General features: G+C 39.4%; 4 protein-coding genes across 7 annotated transcripts in view; 2 read left to right on the top strand and 2 right to left on the bottom strand.

Moving 5' to 3' along the window:
- The first annotated feature begins 897 nt into the window (after positions 1–897).
- LOC133121767 (guanine nucleotide exchange protein smcr8a-like) lies at positions 898–8831 on the top strand. The gene is made up of 2 exons (XM_061231217.1): positions 898–3919; positions 5692–8831. Exons 1-2 carry the CDS (start codon positions 1587–1589, stop codon positions 6146–6148), a joined length of 2790 nt encoding a protein of 929 aa, XP_061087201.1. The 5' UTR covers positions 898–1586; the 3' UTR covers positions 6149–8831.
- On the bottom strand, positions 7986–18507 carry zgc:112980 (uncharacterized protein LOC503706 homolog). 3 transcript variants are annotated; one of them, XM_061231219.1, is made up of 20 exons: positions 18459–18507; positions 16951–17086; positions 16572–16695; positions 15393–15486; positions 15038–15188; positions 14765–14942; positions 14559–14684; positions 14340–14399; positions 13111–13233; positions 12845–13000; positions 12546–12599; positions 12216–12433; positions 12036–12115; positions 11750–11857; positions 11565–11636; positions 11367–11471; positions 10614–10735; positions 10073–10201; positions 9792–9840; positions 7986–9638 (listed from the first exon to the last, which is right to left on the bottom strand). In XM_061231219.1, the coding sequence occupies exons 2-20, from the start codon at positions 17060–17062 to the stop codon at positions 9537–9539; spliced, it is 2163 nt and encodes a 720-aa protein (XP_061087203.1). In that variant the 5' UTR covers positions 17063–17086; positions 18459–18507; the 3' UTR covers positions 7986–9536. The 3 variants fall into 3 exon arrangements, with proteins under 3 accessions (XP_061087203.1, XP_061087202.1, XP_061087204.1); XM_061231218.1 differs by lacking the exon at positions 18459–18507 and adding an exon at positions 17809–18206; XM_061231220.1 differs by lacking the exon at positions 18459–18507 and adding an exon at positions 17601–17692.
- A 3187-nt stretch (positions 18508–21694) lies between these two features.
- bud31 (BUD31 homolog) overlaps positions 21695–27699 on the top strand; it is a 119411-nt gene continuing 113406 nt past the window's right edge. Inside the window, exons 1-4 of one of the 2 annotated variants that reach the window (XM_061231030.1) lie at positions 21695–21887; positions 22059–22181; positions 22287–22453; positions 22925–22993. In XM_061231030.1, coding sequence (XP_061087014.1) covers positions 21794–21887; positions 22059–22181; positions 22287–22453; positions 22925–22975 — 435 coding nt within the window. In that variant the 5' untranslated portion in view covers positions 21695–21793 and the 3' untranslated portion in view covers positions 22976–22993. Of the gene's footprint in view, positions 21888–22058; positions 22182–22286; positions 22454–22924; positions 23325–27699 lie in introns of those variants that run through there. The other variant, XM_061231029.1, reaches the window with a different exon arrangement.
- Positions 23699–27632, bottom strand: ptcd1 (pentatricopeptide repeat domain 1). Its single transcript, XM_061231024.1, has 8 exons — positions 26826–27632; positions 26607–26747; positions 25920–26138; positions 25727–25828; positions 24724–25464; positions 24477–24593; positions 24188–24370; positions 23699–24035 (listed from the first exon to the last, which is right to left on the bottom strand). Exons 1-8 carry the CDS (start codon positions 27303–27305, stop codon positions 23880–23882), a joined length of 2139 nt encoding a protein of 712 aa, XP_061087008.1. The 5' UTR covers positions 27306–27632; the 3' UTR covers positions 23699–23879.

Raw genomic sequence — 27699 nt, 5'->3', positions numbered from 1 at the left:
TGTATGCTTTTACACAAACATCTAATCAAACATCCATCAATATGCTCCCAATTGGTGAAAGTGTGGACACCTGGCCACTAAAACTAACCATCGGAAAGCTAATGAAAGAATTCAGAAAAGAAAATGATGAGCCAAACCAGTATTGTGTTAATTATTAATGAAATATAACACATATTCAAGAAGCTAAATAGGAGCTTATTGACTAACCTTGGTCTTTCATTTCACAAATGTCACCTCTTTTTATGTAATTATTTGCAATATAGCATGCACAGCTATTTCTGGCATAATTTTATTAAAAGGGTGAAAATCCTTCTAAACATGAAAAACACCTAATTAAGGGATTGCATTTGTGGTGGTAATAAAAAACCAGCATAGACAGGCCTCAGGACTAAGTTTGGGACCCACTGTACAAGAGCATGCACACCGGGTACCTAAACGGGAAGGGATGAATAGGAATTTTAAAAAAGTACTGTCTAAAATAGTATAATTTCACCAGGGTCAATTTATAGTCTTGAATGGATTTAAATGGAGAAATGTGCTTTTTGGCATCAAGGGCTTAATAAAGAGCAATACGTGTGGCACAAAATACTTACTTCGTGTGGAATCCTTGGGCCCCTGTGAGAGAGGAAAAACCTAAAATATTTGCCTCTGTTTAATACTATAAATAAACTACAAATTCAGCGGGCAAAGTTACGCCATGTCGCAAACGAAATGTGCCGTAAAGTTATTCAGCTAAAACTACACTCCCCGTGTGGCACTGGCGTTTTGTTTAAACATAAATTAATCGAAACGTATTCGTCACCAGACGTAAAAAATGCAATGCACGAGAAGCCCTCAGGAAGTTAAAATCACGCATAGAAACCCGTTGCAAAAGGACAGGCTTAGTGGACACTTCCTTGTGGTTCTGTGCAGTGAGTCACACGGATAGAATATGGCTGGTCTTGTTTACTGACTTCAGTCGTGACACAACACGCACTGTTTGTGCCAGATAAAAATCACCTGCTCTGATGTTTTCCACACCTAACGGAACAGTGAACTTGAACCGGAGAGCATCGAAGGATTTAACGTTAAGCTAGACAAAGAACAGGATTCAGCGCCAGCTGTCTAGCTCGCCATCTACTTTTGGCAAGTGATTTTTGTAACGGTCTTTTCATTTGCATCTCTGTGAGATACCTTGCCAGCGAATATTGTTGACGTTCGTGTATGTATTAGAAGCTCGATTGCTGTCAGTTTAGAACTTTATTTTGGAGAATTTATAGTACATGAAATGGTATTGAATGGAAGACGGACGTGGACCGAAACACTGCGAACAATGACGAATCGTTTAAGTTAATGTTTAGATATTGTTATATTTATTCGGTAAAGATTAGCCTGCTGATGAAGCAATAATGTGCCATATGTGTTGCTGTTAGCAATACTGGAAGCTGAGACACAAAGTCGGTAACGTTAGCTAATGTTAGTTAGCAGGTTATGCAGATGCATTTTATTACAGCTGATCAGTAAAGTGGGGAGACATGAAGTCATACTGCAAGAATACTGGACGATAACATTTATTTAACACCTTTCTAGTCCGATAGTTTGGAAAGATGATTGGTTCCCCTGATGTGGTTGCTTTTACCAAAGAGGATGGTTTTGGGGAGGTGTATGCAGACCCCTGGGTGATCCCAGAAGAGTTTTCTGTGCCTCTGTTTCCTCATTCTGGAAATGGCAATCCTTGGACAAAGACATCTTATGCTAAATTTACCAAGGATTTTATTCTCATTTCTGAGTTTTCAGAGCAAGTTGGCCCACAACCTTTACTCACCATCCCAGATGAGTCTAAAGTTTATGGCACCTTCGATCTGAACTATTTCTCCCTGCGGATCATGTCTGTGGATTATCAGGCTTCATTCGTTGGCCATCCTCCTGGCTGTGGCTATCCAAAGCTGAATTTTGTGGAGGACTCAAAAGTTGTACTTGGGGACTCAAAAGAAGGTGCTTTTGCATATGTCCACCACTTGACTCTTTATGACTTGGAGGCCCGTGGTTTTGTTAGGCCATTCTGCATGGCTTATATTTCAGCAGATGAGAGAAAGATCATGCAGCAATTTCTAGAGCTGTCCTCTGAGTTCTCCAAGGCATCAGAGTGTTTGAAAACTGGAAACCGTAAGGCTTTTGCTAAGGAGCTAGAAAATAAACTAAAAGACTTGGAATATACCAGAAGTGTATTGCACAAGGAGACAGAGCTGCATGAAATGAGCAATGGCTGCTTTTCCACTCAAGCTATAGAGAAAGCTAATGAGTTGGCAAATGTTGAAAAATCTATATACGAGCACAAAGATTTGTTAAAGCAGATCACATCCTACCCAAATAGAAAAATGAAAGATCCTGAATTTCTGCCATATGAATCTGGCAACCCTATTGACTCAACTGATCTAGGCCAGGAAGCCACATTCAGTGAATTTGACTCTGAAAATCAGTCAGAAGATCACAGTATTGAACGGAGACCCTCTTACACCCCTCAACTCATTAAAGCAAAGTCAGCTAAATGTTTTGATAAGCGCTTGAAAACACTGGAAGAGCTCTGTGATTTATACTTTTTTCATCAGACAATGGATCAGCTAAGGTTAATTGAGAAGACCTTCCGTGGTGACCTGTCCTACATCTACACTGGTCAGATCGACCAAGCTTTGTTGAAAAAACTTAAAATCACAAACTTCCTTTTTGAGGATAGTGAGTGGGAGGAAGAGAAATCTGAGCAGCAATTCTGTGATGGGAAACAAACTATGAATTTTAACCTACCTCCAGCTTCCATCTTGTCAGTTGAGCCATTGATTCTGGATGCCTACACCTCATGTGTTGAAACTGTGCCTATTAAACTGGAGCCAGAAACAAATGAAGATGGAATTCAGGAAGGAGAGCTGACTGTGTCCAGACCCTGTGACCTCAAGCAGGACAATACTGATGATGGTATTGATGCTGAAATGAAAGGCAGTCAAAGTAGTGGTGAGAGCATTGAGGTTCTGGGAACTGAGAAGTCATTTAAAACTCAGGGACCATCAGTGGATGCAAACAGTGAGGCAAACCTTCAGCCACCTTATCCTGAAGTAGTCCGGAGGAAAATTGTCACCAGGAGGACTTGCAGTGAGGACAGCATTGACATCCTGAGCATTTCTGAATCCATTATACCTGAGGACCTGCGAGCATCCTACCCAAGTGCTATTTGTGAAGAAGAACTCCCTGTCGAGAACTGTGCAGATCCTATACACAATCAGACATTGTTGAATGAAGTCCCAGACATGCTGGATGAGTGCATTTATGAACCAGAAACGAACCTGCAGGCAGAGACGTGCTGTGTTGGAAAAGAGGATCACATTCATATGGGCTCCTCACCTGAGCTGGCCCAGGAGTGCTGTGCTAATGGAGTGGTGATACAGGAGCTACAGTCTGGCCATCAGGGGGATCCTACTCTGCAGGGAGAGTTCTCTCTTGATCAGGCAGTCTTTTCTGAAGCCTCTCCTTCTGGGCTTCCTCTGTGTGAATTGAACCCAAACTATCTCTCAGGTGATGTCTCTAGAATTAACTTTGATGACCTCTCTGACAGCACCAGCTTCATGAGTGCCTCCACTAGTTCTGACACAACATATTCACCCTTTCTTTATGGAACTCCCATTACTGTGAAGCACAAGAAGAAGGCTGGGCAGAGTGCTTTGAGGTTCATCAGACAGTACCCTTTTGCCCAGCAAGCTATATTCTGCCTTCTGAGAGGCATGACTCTTGTGGTTTTGGGAGCTGATGAAGGGACGGTGAGAAAGCTGGTTAATGCTTTGACCATTTATGTGCCCAAACTCGGTAAGCATGGGGAAACTGTAAAGCAATGGCTGTCTTCACCATTCCAACTGACTGACCTGCAGAACTGGAAGCTCATTGGCCTTCACAGGTAAGACTTTGATAGCAAAATATGTTATGTAAACTTGTAGACTGAATTTCTGCATTTCAATTAATTTTTTATGATGACAAAAAATTATGTTGTTATGAATCTCAGTCTGTGGTTTTAATTTTCACAGGCTTCAATGTCAAATGTAATTTCACTTATTTTCAGTTGCTACCACAGCTTGTAATAGAAATAACTCATAACATATTCTCAGATACTGTTTTAAACATTCTTCTGTCAATTAATGTTGTGGAGGAGGTGAACTGTTATGAATATAGTTGGTCCAATTTATTTTGTCCAATTAGTATTTGACCCAGATCTGCATTAGTTAGAGTAAGAGCCTCTCATATTGCTGATCAGAGCAAACAATGCTTGGCTTCTGTAGTCATCTGCAGTTATTCCACAGAGTTGACCTTTCATTTTACTTGACACAGCAGTAACCAACATCCCACTGAGAGTGATGTCAGCAGCACCACACTGTCAAATGTAGGGTGCTATGGCTATTACTCAGAGGATATGAAATGTCTCATGAATTGTACTCATCGTGCAAAGAAACATTAATCACCACCACTCTGACAGATATTATTGTCTCCTCTTAAAAGAATGGATATTATGCAGTACATGGCTATTAAGGCTCAAATCTTTCTGTGTTCACATAATCGTTACCACTGTTGTTTCAGCAAAGGTGAAGGAGAGAAAAGCGATTTCATCTAGTGCTGTGAAAACATATTTGCCCCCTTCCTGATGTCCTCTATTATTGCATAGTAATCACACTGAATGGGAGTAATATTGTAAAAAGTACACATGTACAAATGTTGTAATATTGGACTAAGATAAGGGAACTCGGGTAAAAACATTTTAATGAAAAAAGCTATCAAAAACCCATATCATCCCTGTGTACAATGAATTGGATGTCACCACCTTTAGCAGCATAAATTGCAACCAAACGCTTCCTATAATTTCATATAAGTCTTTCACATTTCTGCGGAGGACTTTTACCCTGCTATTCTGTGTAGAACCGCTTTAGACACATCTTTAGGTTTTCAAGAATTAACTGCTTGTTTCAGGTCCTGCCACAGCATCTCTATTGGGTTCAAGTCAGGTCTTTGACTAGACCTCTCCAAAAATGTTGTGCTTTGGATCATTGTCTTATTGCATAGCCCAGTTGCACTTCAGGTTCAGCTAACAGACACAGATGACTGGACATTCATTGGTTTCTTCATTGATGGCAAGTTGTCTAGGTCCCGAAAAGCAGAAAAACATCCCTGCACCATCACATTACCACCACATTTGCTGGTATGATCTTCCTGTGAAATGCAATTTGCTTTATGCCAGACACCGTGTTTGTTGTTGACTCCACTGTCCATAGAACATTATCCCAAATGGTTTGAGGATCATCCAAGTGCGAAACGAGCATTGCTATTTCCCTTGGTTAGCAGTGGACGAAATCATGAAGGGGGCAAATACTTTCACGGCACTGTATGTATGAAAATGGTAGGGAGATCCTGGAGATGTTACTGGTTTTTGTTCTGAATTTCTGCTCACACAATTAATTACAGTATTCCAACATTCAGACCATGGACATTGAGGATCATACTGAGTAACTTCAGCAGTTAGTTGCTTATGTTTATTGGATAGAGCAAAATTCTCAAATACCTCTGGTACTACAGGCCAGTTGTTACCTGTCCCTTGTGAATGGTATGAAAAGGCCATAATTGTCTCATACCTTGAATGGTATCCAGAATTTCAGCTCACCTCCATTTTGTTTGGTTTGTCAGGACGGCCTCTCCAGCAGGTTCAAGCATGCTGCACTCCCTGACCCGTTATAGTCGCTACATCAGCATCCTGGACATTGACCACAAGACCCTGCGTTGTCCACCATACAAGGGCTCTTTGATTGGGCAAATGGTTGACCATCGTACTCTGATCAAACGTGGGAGCACCTACTTCATGCATGTGCAGAGCATGCAAACACAGCTGAGCTCCAAGGCTTTCCTTTATACCTTCTGCCATCATCTCCACCTCCCCATACGTGCAGATGAAGACCAAAATGATGTGGTGTCACGAAGGACCAACTTTCTGCACCACAACTTGGGCTACAGTGAGGATGACTGCAAAATTGTGCAGTTTCTGTCTGAGCTAATCAAACACCATTACCTGCATGGTGCTAGCAAGGGGGTCACACTGCCTGTTTTCAGCTTTAACTATACCACCAGCTTTTTGTACAAAATTTAGGTGTGAATGTTGTTATACTGGCACCTGAGCAATTTGAAGGTTTCCTTCAATTCTTACCCTGGTAGGAACAGGAGATGAAGGAAAACAATGAATTTAAATCTTTTTATTTTTGCTCAAGTGATTCACTGTAGTGTGCTGTCATAAGTGTCGATTGAGTGATGCATTTGCTGTTGAATGTGGTTTACTCATGTAATTTTGATCTCTAAAGTGCTATTTATTATGTAATTGCTCAGCCTTATTATTGAAAACAGCCATTGACATATATACTGTTGAGCAGAAATTAATATCTCCCAGAGGGGTACTGCAGCTGAAGGCCTATTTACCACAATGTCTTTCTAGTATGATGGATGAAGACAATATGTGTACCTGCAAGTAATTAACCTTATGGTGCCATACTGATCCATGTTTTGTAAAAAAACATACTGAATGCAAAGCTTATGTAATTAGATCACAATTGTTTTACCAAACCAGTTTTGCTGAGAGCTGAAAATGGTCAAGTACCCTGACCAGTTCTATCACTGTAAAGTGATGAGAAAAATGAATGCGGTTTTAATTTTTCCTTTTTGTGCATTTTTTTTCAGAAGTGCAGGCTGCTATAGTGCTTTTTGATTCTGTTTGGTAAATGGTATTGATCTCGGAAATGATTTCATTCAAGCATTTCAACTAGAACATTTTCTTAGAATGTAAATGTGCACTTTTTTTCCTTTAAGAAAAAAGTTAATGAAAATGGCAGATGAAGTGAAATGAAACCATGATCAATGGTACGGGTAGTGCATCAGTTAACAAACTAAATCCCAAATTTTCTATGCTTCTTAAATGTTTCAAGTGGTATAAAAAAGTGTCCAATATCCAAACTGTCTTGTGCTAACTTTCAAACTGTTTGAGGTTGTTTATATTTTGGAAAGGTTTAATCTTATTGTTAATTTTATCTTCCTGACAACAAACTAAAGTTAACAAGCATCACTAACCTAGAAATGAAGACAAATGTTAGTGCCCTCCCAGGTTAAACATACTGAAGGAGAAAATGAATCATACTTGACTGATTAATTACATTTTGAAAACTCTTTATTTAGATGGAATTGAATTGCATCAAGTATTATGCATGGACAATGCGTATAAAATGATGCACAAGCTCTTGCATGTTTCACAGACTATTATTTGTTGCATATTCATCAACCTTTATGCTAAATGGAAAGTCTTGTGGATAGTTTGCAAATAAGTTAGATACTGTTGTCCAAATGTGCAACTATGTGAATGTAATATGGGTGTCAGTATGGCAGAAGTAATATGTTACTGGTTTAAATAACTAGAAATTATCCCGTTCATTCCAATAATTCATAACTTTATGAGCTGTTGAATGGCATAAAAGGAATGGTCTGCCAAATCCAGGTAATAGTAGTGAATCATCAATCGTCCAAAGTGGCCTATTGGCCTATTCTGTTCCAGTTTCTTTACAACTGTGTATCAAACATCTTGACCAGTGTTTTTGTTTTATGTTTATTGAACTTGTGAAGGTAACCGTGAACTATGAGCCCTCTGAATTGAATTGCAGCACAAATGTGAACTCGCTAAATCTTGACGTACATATTTTGTTTAATTTATGCATCCCATGAAGTGTCATGTAAAACATTTAGACATTTGTAGATCAATCTTATTCTGGGACCTTTTGTTTCCTTGCTAGGTTTGCTGGATATTTGTTCTTCCTCTGGTAAATTTCCATAAAATTGCTATATAATGAAATAAGATTGTTCAACAATCTGTATATACGTTTGGGCTCCAGAATTATTGGCAACCCTTACTGGCAATGCACAAATACTGTATTGAGAAACTCAAAATGGCAACTTGAAAAATACATATTTTATTAATATTCCAATAGAACAAACCAAAATCAAACATTCATTTAATAAAAGCAGATTTCACCAAAATCAAGGTTTCATAAGTATTGGCACCCTAGGTTTAGTACTTGGTGCATCCACCTATGACAAGGATAACAGCATGTCCTTTTCCTCTAATGCTTGACATAGTTATGGAACGCATTTGGAGGGATTTTGGACCATTCTTCTATGCAGATCCTTACAAGATCCTTCAAATTTTTGGGTTTGCGCTAATCAGCTGCCCTCTTCAGTTCAGCCCACAGGTTTTTCAATTGGATTGAAGTCCGGCAGCTGAGATGGCCATTACAGAACAGATTTTGTCACAGAAGAGATTCTGTATGGATTTTGCGGTATGCTTTGGGTCATTGTCTTGCTGGTCCACCTACAGCCCAGTCTCAGCTTTGGGTAGAATGTATGGGATTGGATTTGTGTTTGAATGTCATTCAGCTAAGACACCCTTTTCCTACCCATATCCAGTTGCAGTACATAAATTGTTGGGTCAGAATATTGATTTCTACACATTTCAGTACAATTGGTAACCTAGTATGGGAATTCACAAAGCCTTTGTATGCATGCCCATGGGCAGGGTGTAATGGGCTGTATCCTGCTCTAGAAATCTTATCAATTAGGGTATAACTGGGATAAAAACCTGTATGTACCCATCTTGTATGTGCCAATGTCGGAATTATATTTTGCACAGAAATGTTTGGAATGATTCAGAATGTTTTGTTAAATTGCAATTTGCTTTTGTATGTTTTGAGAGTTGTAAACACCAGAACTTAATATATTTAATAAAATGTTTAATCTGACCCACCCTGTCAACTGTATTTAGCTACTTGCCCATGTGATTAATGAATTCTTTCATTTCTTTAATATTTTTATTTTGTCAAAGACAGTATACATCTGCTTGTGGTTTTGGTCGCATAAATGTAATCAGTTTCACAAAGTGCAAAAATATGCCAGAATTGGCATTAACAAATGTGCAACCATTACAAAAAAGAAAGGCTTAAACAGAATGTATAATCACAAAAGTGAACTATTGCCATGGCTCTATGTTTTACATGTATTCCAATAGTAATTCATTTCAGTGCAATGTTAAAGGCAATAACCTGAAACAATGCAATTCCCAAAACTTAATGATCCAAGGAAAATATTGTACAACAGAAAACACTCAATGCTCCAACACACTTAAATCACAACAGTAAAAATACAATATTGGTATGGTTGCGGGTATTCAATGCAGGGTGCAAAAAAGCAAACATTAAAACAATTTTGGCTCATACACAATAAGCATACAAGTGCAGTCCATAAGTATTTGATCAAATACACAGACTGCACTGCATATCCTTAACTTTGATAAGTAAACGCATGTTGCCCATTTTCTTGATAAACTTGTTTGATAAAGATAACTTGATAATGTTATTTCTCATCTGCAAACTCAATTGTTAGGCAAAGTTAAGGTAAAATTCTGATGTAGGCAAGAATTTGTGCGCTTAAAAAAAGTTTTTTTCATTTTATTCCAATGGAATCCGTTTTACAGCATCTGTGAGGGCCATGCATCTAGACTTCTTCATCCTGATCAGATCAAGGAACCTGCGTTTATCAGGTTGAATCTCCTATGGGGAAAAAACAGCAACAGTGAAATGGAATGAACTAGATTTCAAAACATACCACAATCTTCAGTGTCATGCATTAATGAGTATGGGGGGGAATTCTGTGAAACAGCTGCTTACCACTTTAAAGAGGAAATGAAAAGAACTAACACTTACATATTGCTGCAGGAGGCATCGGAGGTAGTATTGCCATGGGAAATCAAACCTGGACATTTATGAAAATGGAATGATCATGATAACAGCCAATATAAATAGATAACGTAAGAATCTATTCTGTGCTGTCAGATAATGTTTAGCTACATATACGAATATCGAATCCCCCAGAAAAGCACAATTTTAATAAACAGCCAATACCTCCAACTGCTGTAACACTATATACATCCAAATGATATTTTACATACAGAAAAGGATCTCATTGAGTAAAATGTAAGACGTACTCATTCCAATTATTTAAAAGGTCATCAAGGATTTGTTGGTGGACTGAAAATAAATGTGGACTGTTGTCCAGCAGGCAGAAGAAGAGGAAGTCTGCAATGAGGGTGAGCTCCGAGGGTATGTCCCTTTTTCTAAGGAAGAAATTCCAGTTATTTCATTGACAGCTGAAATTCAATAGTATGACAATAGTATGAACATTAAGGACGAGCTGAAATCAACATTCACTTTTTCATATTCACATTCCTCATAACCACTGGTTTATTGAAATACATAAAATACTTGTGTATTTTCATACACAAGCTTTTTTCCATCCACTTTTAATTTTTTTATTGAGTACCAGGCATACATGTCGATCAAATGTCTGTCAGTTTTCTGTTCCTCTCTAATCAATGTCCTTTCACACAGTGGCATGCATTTGAAGCCAGTCAAATAGACTCCTTGTTCCTTCGCACTTCCCCCTGTAAGTTTCACTGACGTATACGTCAGATTGCGGAAGCTAGTGTTGCTCTCACTGTGACTTTAATACATTGAACGTTTAGTTACCGGTAGGTCTGTACATGCTTTTCCCTGTACAGTTCTTTCAGAAGTGCTTTCATGAATTCCTGCAGGATGTCAGGCCTGGTACTGAGGCCATGGAAGAAGAACTTTAGTGCCCATGCATTTGCCTAGAGAGAAAGACAGCAAGGTAACACATTCATGCCCAGCCCATCAATTGTAGATTTGAAAGCCAAATAAAACAAAAAAAGAATATAATAAACAAAGGAATAAGGCAAAGAAATTGGAGGAAACTTTCAAATGGAGAACTGATGCAATTTGTTTAGACAGTGAGGAGTGAGGATTACTGGCCTAGAATCAAGACTAGATACTGAGGGGGTATGGATGTAAATACCCTCAAATTAAAGGGGACAGTCTGAACTTTACCCTCACAATTATAGTTTCATTTGAAATCCAAGTCAAGTACTAGTGCCAAAAGAACCAAAATTGTCCAAATACATACGGACTATGTAGATTCATTGAGCACATTAACACAATATGTACTGTAATACCAAATTCCATCCAATCTTTATCAACTATTAGAGTAGGCCTATGTGAGCACTGTCCAGTTAGAATGTGTCCAGCCATTTGGTCAATTTTTGTTTACATTTTTTGCTCTCCTATTCCGTTAAATTAATTTGATAATTTGCTTCAATTCAGAATAATTCCCATTTAATATCGCCCGTTTTACATGTATTAAACCATGTACTAGAATGATTTCAAAAGTAAAACAGAAGTTAATAAGTCAAGTAGCAGTCTTACTTTGAAAGCCATGACAACATTGAGGATATTGATCATAGCACTTTGGACAATCCTGTGCACAAGGGCCTGTGTGACTAGCAACAGAAGAGCCTGGTCTGGATAATTCTGCATTAAGAAAAAAAAAGTTATTGCATGAAATAGTGAAACTGGTAAGCTCTCAAAAAGAATTGAGCAAAAACACAGGATTACCAAACTTACATTTTGAAATGATTTTGGAATTTGGATTTGTGATCCATCTAGGAGAATGGCTGCTGCCATGTCCCTAGTCTTCTAAAAAAATAAAAAAAAGATAAAAAAAGATAAGACATCATCCGCACCAACCTTGTTTAAAGTTCATGAAATGTCATTCATTTTATGAGAAAATAATAATAATAATGAATTACCATCTGAAATTCAATGTCAGGCGCAGAGAAGGAGGCACATGTAAGAGAACAATCCTCTGCCAACAGTGGACAGCATGCTGCACTGATCAGATTCACCCACGGCTCCGACTGCACACACAAATTCATGTCAAACTGGGACAATTATCCAACACAGCTTACATTTGGACTAAATCAAATGCTTAACAAGTGACGCTGGTGTAGACACAAATGCTACAGCATTGTATCAGATTAAACGGAGACCCCCACAAACCTAAAAGTAGTCTGACTGACCACTTTGTATACTTACATCCATAAACACAGCTGTGTTGCAATTCAAAATCCTCAAAGCAAACTTAATAACCTCAGAACTCTTTGGAAGATTGGCATCTGTAAAAACGAAAATATATAGATATTTTTTTTTAAGTGTAAGAAGTCTTTCCACTCAGCAGAAAAGTGCCAGGATAAACGGTTAACATTTGGATATAACCTTTGACAGTCTCCCACTCTGTCGACAGAAAAGGATCTTTTCCAACTGGCATTTTTCCTGTGGTGAAGACTTTCAAGTACACAGCAAACTGGTTTGGAAACAGTCGACAGGCGCTGCAGCATGCCTCCGATGTTGGAATGAAAAATCCCTGCAGTGCTAGATGGTACTGTCCAGCCTTGCACAAGAAAAAGGGGATGCAATCCGTCATACTCTGTAAACTGAGGCAAAAAAGGAGGAACTGAATTATTCAATGCAAATAAAGTACTACATTTGTACATCTTATGTCAGAAAATCAGAATAAAATTTTAAAAAATGTTTAAATCGACTCACAGCATTTTGTGATCGCTCCTCACAACCTTCAGATACCTTGCCAGTTCCCTGTACCTGAGAAATATCAATTATTTTTATGGGGCCCCAACTGTTTTTGATGCGGACACTAATGCATTACGGAAACACAATCAAGTGGCTGAAGTCACAAATCAATAGTTTGCCTAAGGAGTCCAGATGACTAAATCGACAGATTAAATAACATTAAAGGTTTGCTTTTTGCCTTAAGTAACCAATGTCACATAAGTTAGTTTTACATGTTCTCTGTCATTTCAATGGCAATAGTACACTTTTTTGTTTACCTTTGTTGCTCCTCAAGTTTCTCCACACGTGCCTGGACAATGACCACAGGTTCAAACAGGACTTCTCTCTTCCCTCGTTGGACTCTTTCTCCGGTGATGTTCTGCCCTTTTAACACAGCAACCAGGAGAGGATCGTCCCAGTGGAGCACGTTCAGACTGAAACGTAGGCCCATAAATCTATTCATATTTTCATCAGGTAGCATCAGAAACATTATTTTGAAAATATTTTACTTGAGTAAACTCAGAGCCATCAAACTGTTACCCACCAACAGCTCAGCCACCTGCTTTTCGCAGGCAGTGGGAGTGAGTGAAAGAAGCTTTGCAGTTTCTTTGAGAACGAAGCACTGAAGTCACCAACAACCATCAACTTCATCAGAGCATTCGTCACCCTATAACAGAAACGCTCACTCATGAAATTACAAGGCAGCCACGCCTTTCCGATTATTAATGTAGTTACTTAATAATGTAGTCACAATTTATATTATTATTCTATGATGGGTGAAAATAAAGCTATGCAAAGGACTTATGGTTAAATCATAAGGGAAACATGTTGACAACCAGCACTGAAATTTCAGGAAATAATGTAGGTTTGGTTTAAAGGGATAGTTCACCTTTCCACAGTCTCCAGACTTTAACATATAGTAAATACTGTATCTTATCATTAATTCTCAATGCCCATTGGTCAGGTCCTATTTCCAAGACAGCTAGCCAGTGTAAATAGTAATACCCAAAATAACTAGCAAATGTAATGAAACAGTGTATTCTACTGGACAAAAATATCTGAACTGGCTCATTACCTAGCTTCAGTATAACATCCAGGTGAAAATTAGAGACAGCCTTGAGCTTAAATCTTGAGAAAGAATAACACAAGGAAGAGAGATGACCTTTGAAGTCCCACCCATGATTCAAATCCTGGCTTCAATTACATTTTATGTGACCGCAAGCATGAAAAACCATTGCACTGAATTCATTTTGAGCCAAGAGATGAGACAACTGCTGGCTTTTATATCAGAAATGGGCTTCCTGATTTGTTTGAGGCAACCAATTGCACCCACATCCCAAATTCTTGAAGGCGACAATGGAGAACCGATTTACTTAAGAGTTCAGAGTTGGAACAGATGTTTATATTTCAGTCCAAGTTCCAGTTTTACTCAGTGAACTTATCCAGCTAACTCAGCAATCCTGCGGTGTAATATATACCCCCCAGGTAGTGCATTAAGAGGGCCCAGATGATCACATTGATGCAAGATGGCCACAGTGCATTTCAACCAATTGTTTATTTTTGTTTCTAATCTATTTTTTGCAATTTTACTAAACCGTAAAAAAAAAAAAAAAACTAATACAGCACAAATCTCCATCATGAAAAGAATAGCAACAAACTATTGTGAAATAATGAGCAAATTCATGATAAAGTACATACACATTTAAAACTGCTCAGTGCTTCTTTACCCCCCAAAAAAAAAATTTTTTTTAAACCTCCCGCCCCCCACTTTACCTTGTTAATAATACAGGAATGGCTTCTGAAACGTACGCTTTTGAATTTGCGTTTGGGATGCTGTGGAGAGAAAAGTGAGAATCTTTGCTTTAATTTAAGAAATAATAAAAACGACACTTTACACTCTGCATTAGTTTCCAGTGTAAAACAGCCATATGCCACCTTGACTAGAAATGAAAGAAATGTATGATCTTAAAGGCAGTAGGAGAAGGCACATACCCTGTTGGTTGTGTATGGACAATAAAATTTTTGGCAGCTCCAAGCAACATCACCGCAGCTGTTCTGGGTTTCTCTTTGTCAGCTTCATCCAGGAACTCCAACACCAGACTGTACACTTTGGAGTAGCTGAAGGAAAATATATTCTACTGAACTGACCTTACAGATTAGAGGCACTATCAACAAAGGAGCAGAATTTATTTGCTTACTCATAGAGCTTCACATCCACATGTCTGGATTTGCATTTTCTGCATCCAACAGTGAACGCATTGGCTGTATGACAGTAGCAGCCACAGCTGACAATATCCGACAACGTTGTCTCCACACCCTTAAGAAATGTGCCATATTCCATTTTCAAAATGGCTTCAAACCTCAGGAGGAGACTCTCTGAATATAGGGGGGGGAAAAGGACTATGTTATGAAGTTCAATCATTGCATTACACCACATAATGACACTTTTGGAACAAACTGATGAAGCATACCAGCACGTCTCAGTTCTGCATCTACTTCCAGAAGATCAAAGTTAAAAATATGAAGGTATCCAAGAACAGCCTTGTCTCTCTGGTCCTTCCAGAACGCACTTCGTTTATGAGCATTGCAATGGCAGACTCCAGGGGTGCTCCAAAACATACACTAAAAAATAAAATCAGTCATTGACCATTTCCATAATCCACAGAGACCTGACAAACTACACATTTTAACTTATCCACTGAAAGGCAAACAGCCCAGAAAATGTCATACTATGCACACACTTGCCAAATCAATACTGTACACTGTAAATAAACTGCAGTGGCTCAATCAATTTCAACTTTGCAACTCAGTTTTACTTGCTCTTACCTCTGATGCCAATTTATCACAGATGTAACAAAAACACTGCTCACAGAAAGCTTTGTTATTGTTAACTGGATTACTGGTGTCGTTTTCCATTGGACTTTGAGGAAAACAGAATGAAACAATTATAATTAACAACCAGAAAACACACAGAGGTAAATCACTGCTTTTCCACCAGTCAGAAAATGCTCACTATTGGCACAGTTTGTATGATGTTTAAGGAATAACATTTTTGACAACTAATCAACTTTATAATCATGGTTCTGGGAGGATCTTGGCTTAAATCAAGAAAACATATATGCACATATGACCATGTTAATTATATAGCATGTATATACAATTATCAACATATGTTTTTATATTGTGCTAGTACTTCTTTCCTACTCAGTACTCAAGTGGCTGAAGCTTCCATGGACACGTACAGCAATGCTGATGTCATACCACAATATCCTTGTGAGGAGCACCCATAGGGGTCAATGGGGCCCAAATTATAATAAGATAAAAGCTGCTCTGAAGTTACATGATGAGTATTTTCTTGGTTTAGTCAACAAACCCTGAACGCCCTCATACTAGCAAAGTGAGCAAGCCATTGGAATTCAAGCAGGCCATTGCAGAATTCAAAGGAGAAACTATTTAAAGTTCTGGGGTATGGATAGTAGGGATGGGCATATGGACAGAAATCCGATTTTAAAAATGTTTTTAAATAAATAAAAAAAACAATGAAAAACGAATTGCATCCTGCTTAACATCCTCTCTCACTAGTTCTTACTACTATCTAGTGTGACCATAATAAGTGATCTCATAGCTCACAGTAACTACCTATTGAGGCTGCCCGTGCTTCTCATCTACACATTGCTCCAGACACGTTTTATCAATGACCTCGCCAATGTGGAAAAAGACAGGAGCTTCTAAATGTATAATAGCAAAAATCATAGCCAGTGCAAACATCCATTCAGCACAGTAGATTCCCCATGGTTTTTAGGGTTTTTTTGAGGTCAGTGTTTGTAATAGCTCAAATGGGACAATGTGTTAAATGCAACTATGCTCTGCTGCTGCCTTACTAATCAGTATTCTGCCAACAGCATGAATGCAGTGGACTACATCCATTTCTCCTTGTTGCTTGATTGGATTTACAAATATACAAGTCTGAAAATATGTAAAATCACTCCCTTGAGTTAAACTCACCTGAAAAGATAGATATTGCAGTCATATCTGGCATGTGGCATCACAGCTCCCTTTTTGGAGAAAGTTACTGCCAAGTCTTCATCCACAATCTCACTAGTATTGTTCACTTCTGGTGTTTGATGATCTTGCAAAATAAAACAAAACTACACATCATTCAAGACCAAAAAAATAATGCTGACCGAATAAAGCCCGCACCCAACCATACTATCGATTATGCCTTTTACACAAGACCAAATTATTTACTAGGTTGTCAGGAATAATTACAGAAATAATGTCGCCAGTTTAAAATATCATAACAACTACTCTATAATCTAAGTGCTCAACGTTAATATCGCGGGCACTACGAGGAAATATTGCTATGTAGAGATTTAAATTTTACCTTCGTTCTTGACAAATTCCTCCACGATTAACACAGAGGATTCGTCCAAAAACACTGTAGGACAGTCATCATCCTCCTCGTCACTGAGAATAATGATGCATTCTGGGTCCATTTTTATTAGACACTAAAGGGCAAACTAAGAGGGTTACAATAAAACCGTTAGTAACTTAAAATTCAGTTAAAGTTTTAAATATTGTTCTTCGTGGATTTCCTCAGTTTAGTTTTTGCTTTTGTTTTGTTTTTTGTCTCCCGTCGCTCATTTTGATACCAAAGTTAAATCAGGTACTTAACACGTAGGTGGCTAGCTCTGTTGCTAAGAATAATAATAGCGAATGTGTTTTGTGCTGGTGCTTAAGAACGGTAGCGTTAACGGTAGAGCTAACTTAGATCACTTTCCGAATAAGTCAAAACCACCACATAACTTCAGTAAACTGTGTTAACGTTACAGACAACATGAAAGAAAAGCCACATAAACTGGCTTGTCTAAGTTAAGTTTAACTTAACTGTTAGCTGCATTAAAAACAATTTACCATTAACCAGTGAAACACGAATGCGTGTTATTCTACTCAATAACCTTTTTATGTCACTGAAGAATCCTAGCCAAGAAATGCAGGCGCGCTCTCGATCACGCAAGATCAGTAAAAACATACATAAATAGCCCAAAGCTGGTATTTCCACTCTTCTGCTGCTAACGGTATGGCTATTCAGTTAGCCAAATCGTCAGCTGTGCCATTAGCTAGTTTCACTTTTGGGTAAACTCTTCAAGTCTGCAAACTTTAACTCATAAATACTTCTTATTTACTCAGAAAATCCACTGTCCTTTATACATTTTTAGTGTCCGATAGGAAAGCCATTTACCTTTCATCAATCATTAAGCGAAGGAGTGAGACCGCCAGCTCATAAACCAGCTTAATTCAGCAAGCAAAATTATCTTCCTTTAATTTTACGCGCCGCAACTGCTAGTGCTATACGTCATGAACAGACTTATTTTTTCCTTTGTCAGTATCAGTGAAATACGGGTAGCCTACATATCGCCATCTACTGTACTGGAGACGTACGAATCAAATAAGTGTTAATATTAAAGTTCTGTCAATGACAGAACTTTAATATTTCTGGTGTTAAGAACCGGCTGTATGCTATGTTTGTTGATGGTTGTGTGGCTATATGCAGCAGCGTGTAACCTACGTGATGATGATGAACGATTGCAAAATCGACGTCTGCTGTCTGAATGCACTGTTAATTTAGTAAACTATAGCGCACTATATGGACATTCACTAGATAGGGATTAGTAATTAGTGAATATTGAGCCATCTCGGACACCGCCTAAATGTAAACTCGCTCGCTGTACCCAAGCTTTCAGACCATTAGCATCCGGAGCGGACTATGCAATACCCGACCAACCTTAACGTTTATTTTTTTATTTTTTTATTTATTTATAAACCAACATAAACCTAAGCTCTCCCAAGCCCGGGGCAGTAATGTTTTTTCTAATTCTTATTCTTACTTACAGTTAGGGTTGCCACACGTTCTGGTTTTCCCGGGATTGTTCTCTTTTTTGAGCGATTGCCCCGGGAAATGACTATTATTTCCCGGGACACAGCGACGATTGGTCATATATCTATACTTATTTTTAATTGGTAGCAGAAATACGAAAGTTTTCCTTATCGACTAGCAACTGCTGTCAGTCTGGCGCGTGCATTCACTTCAACGACCACACCGTGGGAAAGTTCAGCTAGCTACTAGCCTAGAGGTAATCGCCTAATACTTCAGAATTTATTTTTTATTTTATTTTATTTTTTTGTCGTCAGAGACGGACGAGGAGGACGAGAGAACAAACTCACACAAGCAACCAGCACCAAACTCAGACTGGGCAAAAAGAGAGCCCTTTTCTGAATGGATAAAGCCAACCCAAGGAGACCCGTTCAGGGTCAGCTGAGAAACGCCGTGGGGCTGGTGACTGCGCATAGGTGCCTTAATACCTCCAGAAGAGAGGAAGAACCTATGTTTTTTATTTTCGTTTGTCTCCTTTTCGTGAATAAAAGAACCCTTGAGTGCTTAAAACTGCAACGGTCTTGTGTCTCACTCTAAATGATATGCACATCTCCCTGATCCCCCCTCTGGTTGCCACAGAGTGCATCTACGTCAGGACAAATAGAGGTAAGAGAGGCAATGGGGAATCCTACATTGTACCACTGTCAACATAGTTACATTTGCAAATATGGTTTAACGTGATGGTCACAAAGGCAAGGTAGCCACAGGTTAAATAATTCATAGTTACGTGCTTTGATGAAATCCCTTACGTTATGTTTGAACCACGTCACAGTAGCATTAAGTGATATCTGCTATAAATTAAATCATTTTGACAGCGTTTTTAGATAATTTAGCAGATCGCTTTCACATTTGGCTCAAGAAGAAACAAGAACGAGAAATCAGAAGAACGGACTGAGAACGAAATAAGACTTTTACAAGCAAAAAAGGTACAAATGAATGATTTATTGTTGGCTAGCGGTACAATTGTAAAAGGTACCCTTGCATTTGTAACTTTTGAGGCACTTTTTCACTTTTTAGTTCATGCTTACCATGTAAACTGTGTAATATGTACTATAGTAAATCCCTTCTGCAAAAAGCATCTACCAAATTACCAAATTGTGAATCCCTTGTTTGGTGAAAATGGGAAGAAATTCGGCCAAGAATGGGAAAGACAAGTGGCTGTCTGGAGCTCAAGTGTTGCTTTGATCGCCTGTGATTGCCTTTGCCATCATCCACTTTTATTTAAAAAAAGAATAATAATGATAGGCTTCTCTTTTTTTCCAGTACTGGTGAAAGGAGCATTTCACAAGCCCCTTGCTCTTGAGGTGGAAATGGCGTTGAGCGGTAAGGCAGAAGAGCAGGTGTGCAGGACGGGGTTCTTTCATTGGCTGCGATCATCCCCGTCTCAGGCTTCAGGGAGTGAGAAGGAGGAAGTGGAGAGAAATAAGGTAGAACATGCATGCTAAAATATCAGAAGGATATTTGTGCTAATTATTATTTAAAATTCATAAAACTACAAAAGGTGATAGGTGTGGTGAATACAGAGGATAGGTAGAACTTCCCTGTGTCTTTCTCTTCATCCCCTTTACCTGGGTCACACACTGATTGCTTGTTCTCATTATGTATTCTTATGTTTGTAGGATACTAAGGAGGCAGAGAAGACCCTGCAGGTGAAGGAAGAGGAGAGTATGAGGGAAACGGTAGAAAGCATCCTGCAGAGGATGGAGAGAGTGGAGATCGGGATGGACAGGATGGAGGAAAGGCAGCTTGAACACACCTCCATCCTGCAAGAAGTCAGGAACATGGTGGCCATGATTTATGGAGGAGTGGGGGGTTCAACAGGGCCTCAGTGTGTGACCCAGGTAAAGGGCGAAGAGGAGAAAGGTACAGGGAAAGAGAAGATGGAGAAAGTTGAAGAAGAGGGAATTAATGGGGGAGAGGATGGGGCAAAGGAAGAGAATGAGAAAGTAGAGGTGGAGTTTAAAGAGGTAGAGAAATACAGAGGGAAAGGGAAACATGAGAAAGACCACAGAAAGAAGTGGAGCCTTTGGAAAGGCATAAAGGTGAAGTGGCAGTGGAAGAATGCTGGCCGGACTGAGGAGGGGGAAGAAGGGAAGAGGGAGGAGGAGAAAAGTGAGATGGAGGACCTGGGGGAAGGAATGAGCGCAAACAAAGAGTGGTAGGGGAAGCACGGGCCTTTGGACAGGCACAGTGTCTCAGGGGGCACATGGAGGGTTGTCAGGCCCGTTCTCCCCTGAGACCCCGTGTCCGTCCGAAAGCCCGTGCTCCCATTACATTACATTACATTGATGGCATTTGGCAGGCAGTCTTATCCAGAGAAGACGTACAGTTGATTAGACTAAGCAGGAGACAATCCTCCCCTGGAGCAATGCAGGGTTAAGGGCTTTGCTCAAGGGCCCAACGGCTGTGCAGATCTTATTGTGGCTACACTGGGATTAGAACCACCAACCTTGCGTGTCCCAGTCATTTACCTTAACCACTACGCTACAGGCCGCCACGCTCCCCTGAGACCCTGAGCTCCCCTGAGACCCTCCATGCCCCCCTGAGACACCGTGCCTGTCTGAAGTTCGTCATACCCTGTATCTTGAGTCTGTCCCTGTGTTTTCCTGTCCCCGGTTCTAGCCTCCTGTACCCCATGCGTTCACCCCTGTATTCTGTCTGGGGTCACTTAGATCACATTTCTTTGGTCTGAACAACAACTGAACCTCATATCTGCATGCTTTTATCCATTTATGATACACACATGATTGACTGATTAAATATTTGCATTAACAAGCTGGTGTACCTATTAAATTGCTCACTGAATGTATATATACTGTAGGATGCAGGGCTGGTGGCCACTGATTACGGGTGAACAGACAAACGAAAGCAAGAGAAATGGGTTCCTTACCACCTTTTATTAAACAAAATCTCATTTAATCACAGACATAATTCAGAAATAAACAAAAGGCCAACCTGGCAACCAAATTCATCTAAAGATACCTACTAAAACACCCTAAAATCATTCTTCTCCTGAATTGAAAAACCTTGGCCTCTTTTGTAGCCCTGATAACAAGGTGGCCATGCCTGCATGAAGGGCCCGTGCTGCCGCCCAGTGGACAGTACCCTTTTTTTGTAAAACAAAAAGAAGAAGAAGAAAAGGAAGCCGTAAAGGGAGTACCACTCCCAGTACAATAGGTGGCGGTATGCACCCTAACCTTGGGTATAAATCCACCAACGACCTCAAGGAAGAAGAGCCAACAGCACAGTCTTTGCTTTTGCGACGATTTACTGTGTTTTTATTAATTGAACAATGCCGAAGGTGAAACGAAGTAGAAAACCACCTCCAGACGGCTGGGAGCTCATTGAACCAACGCTGGATGAGCTGGATCAAAAAATGAGGGAAGGTGAGTTAGACAGAATCGCGACTTTGCTTGCTAACATTACAGCACCGGTAGTGGACATGATGGTGGCTAGGCTAACTAGCTAGCTGGTCACAAAGGCTACAGGCTAACAAAGTACGCTAATTTATTTGGTCGAATGGTACACTTATGTCATGTTGTTGACTTTCATCATAGCCGAGACTGAACCACACGAAGGCAAGCGGAAAGTGGAATCTCTGTGGCCCATCTTCAGGCTGCATCATCAACGGAGCCGCTACATTTTCGATCTTTTCTACAAACGAAAGGCTATCAGTAGAGGTACGTCTGCCTCTGGCCTCTTATGTGATGGTGTCTGATATAGTGAACATACTCAGAAGTATCCTGGGAATTGACTCGCAATGTTGTGCTAAAATACATTAACAGAGCTCTATGAGTACTGCATTAAAGAAGGGTATGCTGACAAGAACCTGATCGCAAAGTGGAAGAAGCAGGGCTATGAAAATTTGTGCTGCCTCCGTTGCATCCAGACCAGAGATACAAACTTCGGAACAAACTGCATTTGCAGAGTGCCGAAAAGCAAACTTGAAGTGGTGAGTTTGTTGTTATTTTACATGGAACTTACTGCATGTTATGTAGCAGTAAAGCACTCGTTTCATCCAACCCTAGCTTCTCTATAAGTTGAGTAAATCAAACGGTCAAAATCTGGAAAAAACACTTTTAATGAGTCAAACCCGTTTAGGCAATTTCAAAACTTTATTTTGACCGTTTCTTTCACATTTAAACATTTCCATTTTTTTGTATTTCTAAGTGTATTAATGTATAAATTATAATTTTTTTATAATGACCACATTGATTTTGGTGCTAAAGAACAAAAGCAATATTGATGAACAGTCAATGCACTTTAGATATGCAATTGTTTTAATTCTCAATTTATACATTTCCTTCTTGAATTATGTATTGAACTGAGCCCAGACGTCAATTATTTTTTTTATGTGTGAAAGTGATTACATTGCTGGCTGAACGTTTGACCTCCCATTGTGTTTCCTCTCCTTCTCTAATAGGGTCGGATTGTTGAATGTACTCACTGCGGATGCAGAGGCTGCTCTGGCTGAAATGCGGTCTTTTTTTTTGCACCTCAAGCTAATCTGCGGCCATTTTGTAAACAACAAATGGCAATAACTTAAACTTAATATTGTACCTTTATATCGATGTATATTCCTGGCCAATGACCGTTTTACTGTTGCAAAATCAAATTACCGAACAGGAGGTGTAAATGATGTATATTCCTAAAGTAATGTAATTTCAAGTTTTTAATAGTTGAGTTTTTGTGAACGCTCATTGCCATTATTAGCCGGACTGCAAGAACTGCGGCATTTCTGGACCAAGGAATGTTTATTTGAACACATCTTTGATTCACTGTATTCATCACCCTCTTCCACGTAATCTCTTTTTTTTGGGGGGGGGGGGGGGGGGGGATTTGCAGTGAAAATTCTCATCCACGTTTTTTTTAAATACTGGGCAACACAATGTAATTGACTTCAATAATAAAGTAAAATTCCTTCATTTTCATCAAATTGGAGTGATTTTTTTCATGGTCTTTCTGATATCCTAGAAATGGTAAATACTAGAGTGAAAATGTATTACTAATCTGTTTCAGAACAAAAGCATGCAACTTGAATGCATTTTCAACAACCGTTATAAATCAAAAGACTAGTTTGAACAAGAACACTGATTGCATTTTTATGCAATTTCTTGCTCAAGGAACATCATTGCGTTTATTATAATTAAGGGAATGTTTCAATATTATAAGCTGATGTATTGAAGATAAAAAAAGATTGTTTGGCAAATTACATTCACTTTATTATAAAGTATTTCAGTATGATACAGCATTTATTTTTAACCAATGTCTTTGTACACTCTGAACAAAATAACTGAATCTCTCTTGTTCATATGCATCTTTCATGTATAATTGACATTTTTATCATAGATTCATGATTTGATTCTGGTTAGACTGCTTTATTCACTGCCCTTAGACATCTTGGGTTCCTTTCTTGGTGATTTATATTTTTCCCAAGGATGTGGAGTACCCTGTCCTGGCATTGACTTCAGCCAGTGATTGTAATAACCTCTGAAACCATCAATCTTCTCCAGGTAGTTGTTTCTGGCTTTGTACTGAAAAAGAGTATACAAGAATTTAAATGATAAAAGCATAATTCTTGCTTTCTGAACACTGATAGTATTACTGAAAGTTAATGATGTGTTGCTTCGTACAGATTTCGGACAGACTTAAGTGCATTGTGGGTTAAATTACTTCAGAATCTGACCTTATCAAAGTTTGGTGGGTACTGCGCGGCAAATTCCAGCTGCCTTATGATGACCTCTGTTGCAGGAACCTGGTTGCGCTTCATACTTCTCAGAATCTCTCTCAAGTATTTGTAATCCAGCTGTTTGGAAGCTCTGCTGATAAGAGCACTATACACATAGGCATTGGGAGTAATTCCTGAAACCTGAAACAAACATGATAAAGAAGGGAGCCAACTAAACAAACAAGTTTTAATGAAGCAGAACATATTGGTGAATTCCATAACTGCCACCTGATGAAGCTGCCCTTACCTTCATATCTGAAAGTAGTTGCAGTCCGTCTTCCTCTCTCCTGCAGGCAACCGCCAAATAACTGTATGTGTGAAGATTAGGTTCCATACCCCTCTCTGCCAATACTGGCAAAAGAGCCTAAAAATGAACATTGAAAATGTAAATATGCATGTTATTCTCATAATCAAGGTGAATCGGAACAGAACTTATTTATGAGCAATGCAGATAATATAATTCATTATACAATCATACATTTTACATTTCTTACCTTTGCTCCTTCAAAGTCGCCTGCTCTAGCCATTTTGCGCACAAGGGTATTGAAGAAAAAGATGTCTGGCTTTAGTTTGTGTTGTTTAGCAAGCAAGAGCAAGCTCATTTCTGACTGCTCTCCAGGTGAGACAATTTCTGCTAACAAAGTCAGAGTCTTGATGTTGGGATTCAAACCATCGGCCTCCATTTTGCTCAGCAATCCCTCCATGTTCCCTATCAGTGCCAGCCGATCAGAGGCACTAGTCACAGACCCAAGGGAGACCACATTAGTCATATTTATCCTTCGGTCAAGAAGGTTGGGGAAGCTGGCTCTGGCCACTTTAGACTGTACATAGTTAGATTCAGTGGGAACCATTTGTTCATTGGTCATGGATTGTAATCCTGAAGTAACGTTGGAACTGAAGTTATTCTGCTTTATATGAAGCTTGGTGTATGTTTCCTTGGATAGCATGTCTGCCTCTTCCTTATTCAATGAAGGAATTATGTTTTGTTCTGTGCCCTTGTCCAGAAGACTGCTTTCAAAGACATCTATGTCCATCACTTGTGACCCTTTTTCATCTTTTGCTTTCTGACCTTTCCTTCTCTTTGACACATTTTTGGCAAATTCATCTTCATTCCTCAGGAGCAAACAGGAGGCCAGAGCCGGATTTCCAATGCCACAATCCCGGGCAGCACGCAGCAACAAGTTATAACTGTGAGAATCCGGCCTTATCCCCATCTTCAACATCTGACGCCAAACCTAAAATGAAAACAAAAATACGAGGACCACTAATACATTTCACAGATTAATCATTATAAATGCCAACCATTTACATTAGGCCCAATAGTGAATTGCCCTGCAGGTCTCAGTAGCACAGTCCAAATTTGATACCAGACTGGGGTACATCCATGCAATACTGCCTCGACAAAATGGCCTGTAACCCACTCCAAGATATCTTGAACATAGGCCTTCATATTATGTGAGAAGATGACAGCACAACATTATATAAGGCAATTTTAACCTGCAGGGAAAACCTGAATCCTTGGTCTTGGTCTCTGATGCAGCACATCAACAGAAAGTTGAATGTTTCCTGCGTGACTGCGTGACCATTTTGCAGAATCTCCTACAGCAACATAAAACAATTATAGCAAATTCAGTTCATTGAATGATAAAAATGAAACCAAGCCAGAAACAATCACCTAATCCATTCATACCCGCAGCACATGAAAAGAGGTCCTAAGGTCAGAGCAGAGTGCATGGGTCTTCAGTAGGGCATGGTAAGTGATCAGGTTGAGTTGAATGTTCTTCATATTCAACTCCTGCTTCAATTTAAGAGCCTGTTGTAAACCGGAGTCCTTCCAAGGAGACTCAGCGCAGGCATTGAACAGAGCAGTGTAGGTGGCATCTGTAGGATGTAGGCCACGCTTCTTCATCTGTTCATGGAAGACAAAATGGGATATCACAGCACTTCTGGCTAAATGCACATTTCACATTTTGTGTAATGGTATAAAAAGCAGTGTTATCAAACTGATCTTCTCGTTTTAAAAATCGAATGACTTATTTTCTCTAACCAAAACTACCAGAGAAGCGAATCAAGTGAGTGCATCACTATTCAATTGCAGGGTGTAGGTTTAGATGACTAGAATGGGACCACTAGTTTTGGAAATGTATGTGGATAGAAAGCTTAATACCTTTACTCCAATCAATATAATTGAATCTTTAATGATGATACCATTGCGTTTTTCTTAGACCAGGGGAGTGTGCAATACTGGGTCACCAACATCACTAAGTAGCAACTGTATCATGAATCAGGATTATCGAGTTAGCTGGATAAACTGCACTTAGTAAAACCCAGACCCCAACCAAATCTGGAACGCATTTGATAAAATGTACACACTTACATCATTATACAGCTTGAAAGCCCTTTTGAGAAAACCCACACGACCACAGCCTCCGATCAGTAGAGTGTAGTTGAATTCTTCTGGCTGCAGACGCTCACCCTGCAGCATTTGCGTCTCAAACAGATCTAGTGCCTCAGCAAGCTGTGGAGGACAAACTGCATGAAGAGACAGTGGCATTGTTTCACGTCAACGGTTACAACTGTATGACGTTCTCTCTACCTTGTCCTGCTTTATCAGTTTCTTGCACTGAAGGAAGTACCAGTAAGATGTGTTCCTTCTGACTGGTCTTTGCTTCAACTCTTCCGTATCATCTTCATCAGCACTTGCTCTGTAATTTAGGGCGTGCAATTCTGGTGATGTCTTTCGGAAAGTTATCCTGGATGCAAAGTTCCGGGAATGGGATCCAAAGTCCTCCTCAGTTTCATTGTCAATGTCATCCTTACTAGTTGCATTTGGATTTTCTGACGTTAATACGCCGTTTTGTGGATGCGTCAGCGATACAACTGAAATGCTAAATCTCCTAGATTGTGTGTCTGTTATTGTCCTTGAACGCAGCGACATCAGAGGACACAGAATTCTCGAAGGATTCTTCCAAATTGAACTATGTAGGGATGTGGGTCCAATGAAGTGTTTCACACCGCAATCGAACACATTTGATCGGCTTATGAAACACTTAATGAAAGACAGATATTTAGACATTACTGGGCTTAGCTCGATAGCGCAGGAAGAAAGACAATTACTGGCCAAGTGTCATACCAATACCACCATTACCCTACAAAAACATGCGACAAATAATTCCACATTTAACAGAAAAGTTATCAGTAGCTAATATTTCAGCTGCATCGCTGGGATATCAAGCCAATTGTTACTGTAACAACCAATTAACAGCAATATACGTGTGGTATTTGTACAACGTCTAGAATACGAAAACAAACCTTTCTAATTGTAAATAATCTCTCAAGAATCAGGTTTTCGAGTATAATCTGCATTGGAAGCACAAAGTAGAGGCCCACTTCCTCACATGGGAACAACGTTCTGAAAAATTATTTTATCAGACCTGCTGGTAGATGGTAGAGTGTGTGATTTGCTATGA

This window comes from Conger conger, chromosome 2 (genome assembly GCF_963514075.1).
Source record: "Conger conger chromosome 2, fConCon1.1, whole genome shotgun sequence".
NCBI lineage: Eukaryota > Metazoa > Chordata > Actinopteri > Anguilliformes > Congridae > Conger > Conger conger.
This window is presented reverse-complemented; position numbering and strand designations above follow the sequence as displayed.

Coding starts and splice junctions, on each gene's coding strand:
- ptcd1 (XM_061231024.1), bottom strand. CDS start 27,305: ATGTCTAAATATCTGTCTTTCATTAAGTGTTTCATAAGCCGATCAAAT. Junction 26,139..26,606: donor CTTTCAAGCTGTATAATGAT/GTAAGTGTGTAC, acceptor TTCCATGAACAG/ATGAAGAAGCGTGGCCTACA. Junction 24,036..24,187: donor ACCCACCAAACTTTGATAAG/GTCAGATTCTGA, acceptor ACTCTTTTTCAG/TACAAAGCCAGAAACAACTA.
- LOC133121767 (XM_061231217.1), top strand. CDS start 1,587: ATGATTGGTTCCCCTGATGTGGTTGCTTTTACCAAAGAGGATGGTTTT. Junction 3,920..5,691: donor AAGCTCATTGGCCTTCACAG/GTAAGACTTTGA, acceptor TTGGTTTGTCAG/GACGGCCTCTCCAGCAGGTT.
- zgc:112980 (XM_061231219.1), bottom strand. CDS start 17,062: ATGGACCCAGAATGCATCATTATTCTCAGTGACGAGGAGGATGATGAC. Junction 12,116..12,215: donor AGAGTGGGAGACTGTCAAAG/GTTATATCCAAA, acceptor TCGTTTTTACAG/ATGCCAATCTTCCAAAGAGT. Junction 10,202..10,613: donor AAGCATGTACAGACCTACCG/GTAACTAAACGT, acceptor TTTCTTCCTTAG/AAAAAGGGACATACCCTCGG.